Source organism: Ursus arctos, unplaced genomic scaffold (assembly GCF_023065955.2).
Source record: "Ursus arctos isolate Adak ecotype North America unplaced genomic scaffold, UrsArc2.0 scaffold_9, whole genome shotgun sequence".
NCBI classification, from domain to species: domain Eukaryota; kingdom Metazoa; phylum Chordata; class Mammalia; order Carnivora; family Ursidae; genus Ursus; species Ursus arctos.
In genome coordinates this window covers 15,428,328-15,440,669 of record NW_026623111.1, presented here as the reverse complement: position 1 = coordinate 15,440,669, position 12,342 = coordinate 15,428,328, and the positions used below count along the sequence as shown (strand labels likewise).

Below are 12,342 nucleotides of genomic sequence, written 5' to 3'. Positions count from 1 at the left end.
TTATTTTCTGGAAAGAAAGAATGGCATAGATAGTATTATCGGAGATTTCTTTTAGACCTTCAGCCAACATATCCTTAGCACAAATTTTGTGGCTTCTCTTCTATGTTTCCTACCTCCAATCTCCTCTGTTTCTGATCGAATTCCAAATTCCATCTCTATCTGATCCTTCACTGTCCTAGCTTGTAAAGGTGCACTCTGAAGCAAGTGCTTTATCTTTAATTTCATGAAAATGATGATGTTAAAAAGAACAGAAACCTTCAAGATGTCTTTTGGCATTAACATTCTATGATTCTCTTTTCATTGGTCACTATTTCTCTTACAGTGTTCTAGAATAACATAGATTGCTCGCTTTAATTTTTCCTAGACCTGGTAAATTCAGTCTTTGATAACGCAGCATCTCTCTATCAGGAGGTGTTACTCTGAGCCTCGCACACATGAAGTTTCTAAAGCAGATCTGATTTTCTTTAACACAAAAAATGATTTAGCCTAGTTTCAGATTTTGATTAATTCTAGGCATGAGAAATAATATATAATGCTGCTAAATATAAATTTTATGAACAGGCATATTAAGTAACAGAAAGGCTGAACATTAGCTTACTTGGCATCATGAAATATAACCAGAGATACTGCATTCTGTTACTTTTTACGTTTTTTTCTGGGATTTCCTGTTTTCAGTTATTAAAATTTGGATACATACTGTGTTTGAATTACATGTATAAAACTCACCTTCTTGCATTAACTTCATTTGGTTTTGTCCTTACCCATAGAAAATTCATATTGCACTCAGAAAAAAAAAAAAAATATATATATATATATGCACTGCAGCATCCGAGTAATAAGATCTTATTACCAACTGATTTTCTTTTTGTAAGTATTAGAACACCATAAAATTTACTTAACTCTGAAACAATACTGAACATAAAAAGTCTTTAACAGGGGCGCCTGGGTGGCGCAGTCGTTAAGCGTCTGCCTTCGGCTCAGGGCGTGATCCCAGCATTCTGGGATCGAGCCCCACAGCAGGCTTCTCCACTATGTGCCTGCTTCTTCCTCTCCCACTCCCCCTGCTTGTGTTCCCTCTCTCGCTGGCTGTCTCTCTCTGTCAAATAAATAAATAAATAAAATCTTTAAAAAATAACTTTAAAGCCAGATAGAGTCTCTCAGTATTTCAGCAAAAGTATTATAACTATGCTCCAGTTGTCCAGGGTTTTTTTAGGTACTAGAAATAGAAGTTTAGTTCATATTCATATTACTATAAATGGCAAACTTCAAAAGCTTAGTTGACTTAATATATCAAAGTGATTCAAATCAATAGGAGGGGTAACAACATTTTGCCATTTGGAAAGAACCCTGATAAAACATATATATCAAATGGGAGAAAAAATGTTGTTAAGGATATGGGCATGATCTGTTCTACTTCTTCCCCCATGTGTATAAAATTCAAGTCAATATGAGTGCCTACATATACACATCTTATGCCAATAATGACTCTTTTTAAGAAGCAGTACAAGATTTAAGTTATAATGGATAGGGAACATAAGAATAATATAAATTGACCCATATGAATGAACAACCTAGGCCGAAGTTTCAGCAACCATGTCATTTAACCTCAGCATAAAAGCACATCTCTGTGAACCCAGGTATTTGTGAATAAAACAAAGTAAGGACTATCCCCTGAGGAATGCAAAATAATTTATTTGAGAATTTAGCCCTTTTGCAATCTTTCAAGCAAAATGCTGTGGGGTTTTTGTTGTTTTTGTTTTTTTGCACAGGAATAAAGAATCTCAGTTTTTATTGGAATGATATATGGTATAAAGTTATAACCACTTGCTAACTTATTAGGGAAAAGCAAAAGGTAAGCTCTAACAGACATGGTACCAGAAAATGCAGGAACAACAACTAAGTAGCCCTTCACATTCTAGTAGCTCTTGTAAACCAGTCAAAGGTGGTAGAAACTGAAACCGACAATAACAATTGCTTACATTTATTGAAAGCATAGCAAATGGCAGGGTCTGTAGATATGCTATCTCATTATTCCTCACAATAACTTGAAAAGGTAAATGTTCTCATCATTCTGATTTTACAGAAAAGAATATGAAGCTCACAGAAGTTTAATAACTTATCCAAAGTAGGTAGTAAATATGTAGTGAAATCTTGATTCAAATTTAAATCTTTGTATTGCCGAAGCCCCCACTCGATAGGAAGTGTCCAGGGAAAGAGATTCAGGAGCTATTCATTCTGCAAATGAAAGCTTCAGCTCAATCTCTGATGGCCAAATTTCAAAGACGCAGTCAGCATATAAAGAATGCTATAGAATGTCAGGGAAGGAACAGATTACCCTAGGCTGAGGTACTCTTGTGTGAGGAAGGAAAAAACCTGAACCTTACAAAACAGCTGGAATCCAGAAAGACAGAAAATAAAAGTGGGTATTCCCTGCGGAGGGAAAAGACCCAATCAGGAACAATTGTGAGCAGAGGCTCTACAATGTTCACAGTGAATGTCTGCAAGAGAGAGGCCATTATGGCTTGAGCAAAGAGCTTGTGTGCAGATTCACTGGGAGAGGGGGCTGGGAGCCTGGGTGGATGTCAGGATGTTAGGACTAGGCAGAATATCTAAAGAGAGCATGCTATTCAATAAAAGCCACTGTTCTCTCAGGAAAGAGTCTACATTCTTCAGAACCTACAAAACTATGACAATATTCTGCTATATCCCCAAGGCTTTGCCATAGGGCCAAAACAAAGTGTTGTTGTTTTTAATAAACTGAATGATTTTTGAGACAGGGAGTGATAGGATTAAAAAACACTGCTTTATAAAAACAAATCTGTCTTCACTGTTAAAATTATCTAATGAGAATATAGACTGGATCAAAATTCAATTAGTAGACGACAGTAATAATTCAGAGGTAGCAAAGTGTGCCTGTTCAGGGTTGGGGAAGCAAGAAAACGAAAGATCTGTTCTATCTCAAGGACAACACGTCAGCCATAGAAAGATCACGCCAATTCTTTTTTATACATATGTAAGCTGGATTCCCAATTACTCAATCAGATAGTCTTGTGTGGGTTTTTTTTGTTTTTGTTTTTGTTTTATTTTGTTTTGGAAAGTGTTTATGAAGATATGTTATATAGATTCATTTTCACATAATAGAATGATATCATTGAAGAAAATGCTAAGGCAACCTACAGACAGAGCAAAATGAAAAGTTGGAGAGGTTGTCGTAGTGAACTTGATCATAGTTGTTAGGAATTATTACAATTCAGGATGCTTTTACAGTGAGTACAAACCAGTCCGGTTACAGGACCACGGACAGTTCCCATGGTACTGAGAGCATCTGCTGAGTACCCAGACAACTGTTGTTTATCCCTATGTCTACAGACAACATTCTGGATGTTAAGAGGAGCTCTGTTCTTTGAAATGAAACTTCAGTTCCTTACTGTCTATCTAAATGAAGAGCCATCTCTACAGGTTTGGTCAGAAGGTTCTACGTCCCACTGAAGACCTGTGGCATTTAATCTAACTCAAAGGGTAGCAGGCCCCTTGAGTGAGAAACCAATCTCCCCTTCAAAGTCTCTTCAGCCTCAGGTTTACTGAAAACATTCTAAGGAGCTAGGGGAACCAAAAGATACAATTTAAATTTGATATCAATGAATTTTATTTTTATGATAATATACTAAGTATATAAGTATGGTAAGAAATACAATGAACTAAACATGAAAACTAGATGATTACAACAGATCATTTGCAATTATGACAACTTATAGGACAAAGTTAAAATAAGTCTTGCATTTGCAAGGTAAAATATATAATATACTCTTCTAATTGTTACATATTGTTTCTATAATATGTGAGCAAAACTTGTTCCCTTGTTGTTATTAAGTATCCAGTAGAGAGGTACTTTAAACTAGAGAAGTGTAAAAAATGAAGTAAAATACAGAAGACTTTCTGTGTCCCTAGTTTAGAATGGTGGATTTTCCTTCTATGGGTTTTAATGGATCCATCAATAAAATAAATCGAAGATGACAGAGTTCCAGGAAAAAAAATGACATTTCTAAATAATATAAATATAGCTATATGACAACATATAGATTAACTCTGTCTTTACCATTTGCCAAATCTTATTGCCAATAATCATTGCAACCCAAATTGAATGCTTTGTTTCCTACAAAGTCATGGCCATAGATGTTTGTTTCCCAAATAATATGATGCCTTGCTCAAAGAAAACAAAGCTAAATCATCTTATAATCTGACGCTTGTCTATAATTTAATATATGTTAAAAAAGGAAAAATAGAATAAGATGAAAACAGAGAGGGTGGCAAACCATAAGAGACTCTTAACTCTAGGAAACACACCAAGTGTTGCTAGAGGAGAGGTGGGGGGGGTGGGGTAATTGGGTGATGGGCAGTAAGGAGGGCACTTGATGTAATGAGCACTGGGTGTAACATGCGACTGATGATCACTAAATTCCACCCCTGAAACTAATAATACACTATATGGTAACAAATTGAATTTAAATATTTTTTAAAAGGATAAATATAAATATTTTCCCTAACCTGTTTTTTAGAGGCAGTTTTCCTAAAAAGGTGTGGGTACAACTCATTTAGGGTTAAGAGAACTGGATATACAAGCAAATGGAAAGACATGTATTTTATAAAGACAATAAACATTACAGTTTGACTGGAACACAGAGTACATTTTGAGGGCATACTGCAAAATGAAAGAAGAAAAAAGCAGGTGTGATTACAAGTATATCTAAAATAATGTATGTTGGAATTTAACTGTTTTAAGTGTTTATGTTACGCTCACTAAAGAAACTAAAAATATGTTAAATTTACTTTTATGATACGAATAGCAACTAGCAATCTATTGAATTTTTAAGTTCATATATTTGTACAATTTTTTTTTGCTTAAAACTTGGGATAATTATAACTAGGAATGTTTTCAAGAGACTTGGAAAAGAGAATAAGCTCACAAGTCCAAGCAATAAAGCAAGGCTTAATTTAAATATTCTCCTAAATTATTCAATTAATGGAAATACCTCACAGATACTTGTAAACAAAATTGTTTAAATAATATAACATGTCTTCATTCCAAATTTGATCAGAAGGCAATAAGGTTTTACTGCATCAGTGTTTCAATAAATTAAACACATATAGAAAGTTTATAAGGAAAAATCATATAAACATTGATTATCATTTTGGTGAGGCATCAGTTGGTAATAATATGGCATCAATAGTTTAATTCATACTTGAGTGGGGAATTTAAAAACAGATGTAAATACTATGGAAAAGTGCTGCCAGTGACTATTATAAACACTATAATTTAGTTGGTATTTAATATGATCTTGTTATTCTCAGATCTCACCATCTAAAATGTCAGGAAAAAGAAAGTGATTTACATTGCAGCTGGAGAAAATTCGGTAACAAAATAAAATATATAGGGTTTTATTCCAGTTAAGAAGTTAATAGCAATAAGCCAAAAAATTCTGGGAATTCCTCCTTGGAGATGTTTAAGAGCAAGATAAATGTCCATCTGCCTAGAATTGTTTTAGTGTGGCTTGCCTGGAGGAAGAGGAGTAAGATCTGCTAATTTGCAAAATTTTCACAGCATCAAATTCATATTGTCAAGATGCTGCCTTGAGTGTATTTAGCCAATCCACAAGGTTAGAGTAAGTGCTTCTAGTGAAAATCTTCTGATAACTAGAATTTGCTCCGAATAAGGCCTGAATGTGGTAAATCCAATAAACCTGTTACAGTGCATCAGATGGGGCATTTAGACAGCTCTATACAAAATATCGTCGTATCGTAGTAATGCAGCTAAGGAACATATTTCTTCTGTCTAGACTTCGTTTCTCTCTCTCTTTTTTTTTTTAAGATTTTATTTATTTATTTGACAGAGAGAGACAGCCAGCGAGAGAGGGAACACAAGCAGGGGGAGTGGGAGAGGAAGAAGCAGGCTTCCAGCGGAGGAGCCTGATGTGGGGCTCGATCCCACAACGCGGGGATCATGCCCTGAGCTGAAGGCAGATGCTTAACGACTGCGCCTCCCAGGCGCCCCATCTTTTTTCTCTTTTCTTCTCTGAATGAATTAGAACAGTAGCCATCCACCATGCAGGATTATCCAAGTTGTAAATGCATACAGTAGAATGATAAATAGGACAGAGTACTGTACCTCTCCTTCCCATGTTGAATATTAATAATGTTAATACTAATATTTATGGACTTTTATTGAGTTGTTACTTGATGACTGATAGTTACCTTTAATAATAATATGAATTAAAATTTACCCTCAATTCTGACTTATTTTTACCAGGCATCTTCTTAACTTTTAACGGTAAAACTAATCTTCATACAAAGCGCCATGAAACTATTTTATTTTTTTGGAACAATGTAGTTTGAACTATGTTCCAATTATAGAAACATGCATTTTAACTGTAAACTTCTATAAAATTTTAGCTATGATCCTAATTAATTAAATAAACCTATAAATGCACTGTGGTATTTCAATATTGCTCTAAAGGCCTTTGACATTGTTACGTGGAAGGCAGTGAGAATAGTGGAAATCAATTCTAACTTTGTATTGATTCTTTAATAGATTCTAACTTCCTCAATCCACCCTTGTCTGCTGTGACTCGCCAACACATAACATGAATCAACATCCTTGAAGATTCCTTTAGATTTTCTTTCAGGAACTCTCTCCTACAATTCCCTGGTGACCTCAAGCCATATTTTTTATCTTTCTTTCCTCAGCACCTACAGCATGTAATATCTTGTTTATAAATCAGGGTCTGGTGTATATTTAGTACATTCTGCTGTATTTTCTTTTTCCACTTATTAGCCCCATGTCCAACTGACCCATACTAGATACGGATCTACCCTAACCATGCCCAATATTGCAAACCACTTCATGTTCTCCTTTCCTAAATCTTTACTACCCCTTTTTAAGGGCTAACTTCTAGTGATTGATTAGTGAGTACTTACAGAATGAAATAATACACTCCATTTCATAGCATTTTACCAAAAGGCCTTTCACATATCTTCTTTCCCTAATAACCACATCAAACCCAAGCAATTATCATATCCATTTTACAGAAGTGAAACTAAGACTCAATGGAGTTTACTAATTTGTCATGTCTACAGATCCAGTAAGCAGCGAGATTCCAAGACTCCGGCCCTAAACTCATCTCCCTGTATACATATTAACTGCCTTTAAATTTGGAGGGAAAATGATGCATGTGGGGGAAGAAAAAGATTTTCAACATACTGCTAAATCAATATCACATTCTTCATTACACACTGGTTAGCATCTCACTTTTCTTTTTATTTCTAAACTTCTAAAATCACCGTCTTTAAGGATAAATGAAGAGGACATAAGGAGGAATTCCATCATGACTGATATCCTATTCTCAAATGTATCTTAAATATGGAAGATGGGTTACTTATAGACTTGGATTCCCTGAATATCTTTACTAAGAAGATTAAAAGCCACCTGTTCTAAGGATTTAGAGATAATACTACTGTAAGATTGCAAGTGGCGTTCCCAGAGAGTGGTCAACTATAGCCATGACTATCCTTTTAATGTACATACAGGCAAACTGAGTGGGTGCTGTATTGGGATCTTCATATAGTTCTGACCAGACGTAGTATACAAAGGTAGTTTTGAACACCTTACATCTCAGAATCTACCTGAAGACCTCCTCAAACCCTAGCAAGGGAAGATTAAAAAGAAAGCAAAGCAAATCCTCTTAACATACAAGCATTCATGAAAACCTAGGGCCAGAATTTCAGTGGTCTACACATTAATATCTAGGAGTCTATATTTTTCTGTCTTTACCTGTACATTTAGAAGGTACAAATTTAACACAAAAATCATTCACACTGAGGAGAAGATGCAGAGGCCAAAACTTTATAAACAGTCATCCTCTTTGACGACGGAAAACATCTGTCTCACTCTTCCTACTGGAAAAATAATGTATCCCACCATGGAGAATGCTGAATATAAGTTAGTTCTTAAAAAGTGCCTGTGCTGTTTATCACTAGCTAAGAAATATTGAATTCCTGATAGTTAATCTCAGCACACAGAGGCTTCCCCCCCACCACATTCCAAAGTAATGTAAAAGCTAAGGACAACACTTTATGTCCTAGCATTTGTAGTCAATCAAAAACAATCATTTTCAAAGGCTTATGTAGTATTTTAGAATTTATAAAGATACATATTGACAAAATTAGGATTGTCACTGAAATCTTAAATCTGATATGTGTCTACAACGCAATAGGCATTTGCAAAGAAACCCACTTCTATACAAGATACTAAAAAATTCAGAAACGTGGGTTTCCTTTACTTCATGCTTTTTTTTTTTCTTTTTAAAGAGGGCTATACGCATATTCTTTCATAAAGATACGAGGGGAAAATATGTAAGAGAAATAGTCACACAAAGGGAAAGATATAATTTTCTCATTCTCACACTTTTGGCATGTAATGAAAACAGTGATCTAAAAGTGATAAAAAAAAAAAAAAAAAGCTATAGCTCCAGGCTCCAGGCATACCTAACAAGAAAATATTATCTACTCTTTCTGAAAAAAAAAATAGTTTGTATTCTGCATTTCCAATAAACACTGATAACAGAAAAGGGAGTTATTGATGTACATTGACAGTAAAAATGAAGAAAATATGCTGTAAATACTTTTTAATCAAATCATTTCTTGAGATTTCACAAGATTAATCACAAAGCTTAAAGAATGAGTTTGATAACAATTTCAGATGCAAGATACCTTCTACATGAGAATTTCTCCAGATAACTTGTGAAAACAATTTAAGACTTATTGTTACAAGCTCTCCTAAGCAAGCATAAAGATAAATAGGCCTTTCACTTTTTTTTCTGACACATTATTCAATATACCTTTAACGTTGAAAATAGATAACTTTAAAACAACAATATAAATTAGAAAAAAAAATACTTACAGATTTTTAATGTCAACTGCCCCACGGAAAGCCTTCCTTGGAATTGCCTGAATTTGGTTTTCACTGAGATCACTAAAAATGACGAAGAAGGAAAAGGTCGAGTTATAAAATAGCATTTAAATATTATTTGAATCAATGTGTTTGACAAATGATAAAACACCTCTTAAAAAAGCTGAAAAAATTGTACCAGGATCATAATTAAATCCATATCATTACATGCAATTTCTAATCCAAATAATTTACATTTAAAATATAGATTAAAAGGCTGAAGTAAGTGGTTTTTTGAAGTACTTGTCCAGATCTTTAATTTCATAATAAATTATAAAATAGGATTCTCTTAAATTTGAGTTGATTCAATTCTGTGTTATAAACTATTTCTTTAAAAACCAAAAAAAAAAAAAAAACCAAAAAATAAATAAAACAAAACAAATAGTAAATTGTCCCTAACTCCATTTCAAAGGGTTCTGAAGTTTTAGTACTTGATATTTCTCCAACATCACTGGCATAACTTACAAAGTATATAGGAAAGAAGTCCATTAAAATGGACCAGAGAAGAGCAGCCAAAAACTGATAAAACCTGGGTAGCATGATTAAGTTTTCACAGCACTTTAAGTAATCTTGAAAATGGAACATGGCAGTACCAGCCCAACAATAAAACCAACAGTTCTTGCATGAAATATTAACAGTAAGATGATTTAAAACCTTCTTTAAATAATTCTATTAAAACCATAAACACAGACTGTCTATATTTGCATTTTAATTTAATTGAGAAATACATTTTAATCAAGGGGGGGAAAAAGCACTCTTTCAGTTGGAATGAGAAGTTTGTAAAAATCACTCGTCTCATGAAATGCATCGTTATTTTTCCCTCAGAGTTCAGATGCAATTCAATGAGCTCACATAGTATTAGCCTTAACAAGTAGGATATGAATATACATGCAGGAAATGTAACTGAAAACAGAAAAATACTCATCTAATTTTAAGTCATGCTACCACACAGCAGAAAGTTGAAATATCAAATAAATAAATTATTACAGTCACAATGATGGTGCTAAAATTATCTTTAAAATTCTAAGATAACTGATGCTCATTAAGAAAGATGAAGCTACTAACCCCGGGTGCAGAGCTGATGAAAACAGAGCCATTTTCCAATGATGTGGAGGCGTATGGGGCAGATTCATCCACATCCTCTCCCCTAATGCTTATGACCAGAGCTTGTTGTTCACATACTTGTGGCCACGCCATAGAGATAATTGGCAGATAGAGAGATTTAGTGTGTGGTCCTGACCTCATTAGCACCAAGTTTTAAACAACTGAGATTTGCGTTCATATCTCAATATCCGCAACGTCCAAATAAAAAAATGTTCGCTAAGCATTTTGTAAAGAAATGAATGTTAGTCCATTTAAGGAGTAAAGGTCTTTAGGGGAAAAAAAAGCAAAACACACAAATTTTATTTCAAACAGTAAATTTACAATATGTGCTTATGTAGGAGTTAAGGCAGTCATCCATTTCCTAAGTGCTATAGCTCCGTTTCTGCTTTCAATAGTTTCAGTATATCCCTAAGAGTAATAAAACTTCATTTCCTTAAAAATTGCTTATTTCTCCAGCTTGTCATTGATTCAGACTGACTTCCTTCCCTTAATTACATCAGGTTAAGAATGTTTAACAGTGTATATTTAACAGCCTTGATGCTGGAAAAAGTGTTGAAAGGAGGCTACCGAGCAAGGAGAAAGTAAAGAAAAACACTGGAAAAAAGAAAAATCAGAACGTAATAAGAAATGAGGAGGGAAAAAACGTTGAACCCAAGCAAATCTGAATCAGCAATGTTCCATGAAAACCAACAGTGGTGTTGTTAATGCTGTGTCTCTGTCAATTCAATGTTTTCTCATCACTTGTGTTTCTCTATTTCTCCTAAGACAAAGACTGCCTTGGAGGCTGTAGGTGAATAAAAATGACAGAGCTGTTGTCTTCAGATCTTGCCAGCTTTCCAGGCTCTGCAGTCTTCCCACCCAGCCGGCTGGGGCCATTACATTCGCCACCTACAGTCTCAGTCCTGCTCAGTCTCTAGTCACAGTTTTTCCAAGGGTCCTGTTCTTAATGGGGAGATGGTGGGTGGGGAGAAAGTCAGAGGGATGATATTAGGTGGTTCATAGACATATCACTGAAGAAAGTGAAATGCACAGTCAGAAGACCATTCCTTCTAAAATGGATTTTAGTAGAAGCTTCTGAGTCCCATAGGCAGAATTCTAGGATGTGGAAGAGTTTTAAACTGCTAACACTTACCAATCTTTTCTTTTTATGAAAGAATGAGAAACTGTCAACTGTCAATCTCAGAGCCTCAGCCCATGTCAATGGTTTTTATGTGGCTGCCCTCCCCCCCAGCTACACTGCTTCCCAGACTAGCTTACAGGGTCTCTGCGTTTGTGTCCAGTCCACCAGAGCAGGCAACTTCAGTTAAGTGGACCATGTTCATCGATGACAAGAGAAAGAAATATAACATATTTTCAGCACCTAAAAAATAGTTAATTTTTTAGAAGTAATATATTACCAAATACGAACTGTATTTCCTTTAATCCCTGTAACCATCCTACCAAGTAGGTTTAACATTATCCTGGTTTTATAGGAAAGGGAATTAAGCTTCAGAAATGTACGGTATTATTGCTAAACAATGAGGCAAACTGTTTAAGTAAATGTATAAGAAATGCAGATAAATACTGAGTCAGGATTTGAGGATTCTGAAGATGATACAACGGACTACTTAATCTCAATATGTCCTTCCTGTGCCCCAGAACTTAAAAGGGTTTTCCTTAACTTATCCTAGCCTCTGGTTTATGTCCTTTGCAAAATGATGGATTGGGCTATTTAGAACAATGACTCATATTTTCTATATATAATCAGGGGGAGGTTACCAGTTATTTCAATCCAACATATATTCATTTAAGATCTACTACATGCAAGGTATTGGCTGATGTTGCAGGATTACTGGGCTGGGGTAAAGCCCATTTCCTGGCTTCAGGAATTTTCAAATCCAGTAAAGAAGATAAGCAAGTAGCCAAATAGGAGGCCAATTAAGAGATTTAAACAAATTATCATGAGTCTACAAAAGCAAGACAGCACACTAAGAAAAAAGGTAATGTGAATGTGTAAAGGCGATGTAAAGGCGATTGAGCAGAGGAGCACTTCTACTGAAATAAACGGCACAAGCGAAATATGGAGGGGGAAAAACAGAACTTTTCATGAGAGTAGGCTTTGGTCTGATTTGCTTGGAACGTACAACATCTACAGTGGAGTAATAGGAGAGTAGGTCAGAAGGTTAAGTCAAAGGTGTAATGACTGAATTTTTTGGTACCATTTGAGAAGTGCATTCTTATTTCAGTACACAATGGTG

The 12,342-nt window shown here is 34.9% G+C and overlaps 1 protein-coding gene across 2 annotated transcripts in view; it reads right to left on the bottom strand.

The window, feature by feature from the left end:
* The window catches only part of SLIT2 (slit guidance ligand 2), a 344,969-nt gene that overhangs the window by 132,713 nt on the left and 199,914 nt on the right, over positions 1-12,342 (bottom strand). For both annotated transcript variants that reach the window (XM_026514512.4, XM_026514514.4), the window contains exon 5: positions 8,954-9,025. In XM_026514512.4, coding sequence (XP_026370297.2) covers positions 8,954-9,025 — 72 coding nt within the window. The remainder of the gene's footprint in view (positions 1-8,953; positions 9,026-12,342) is intronic.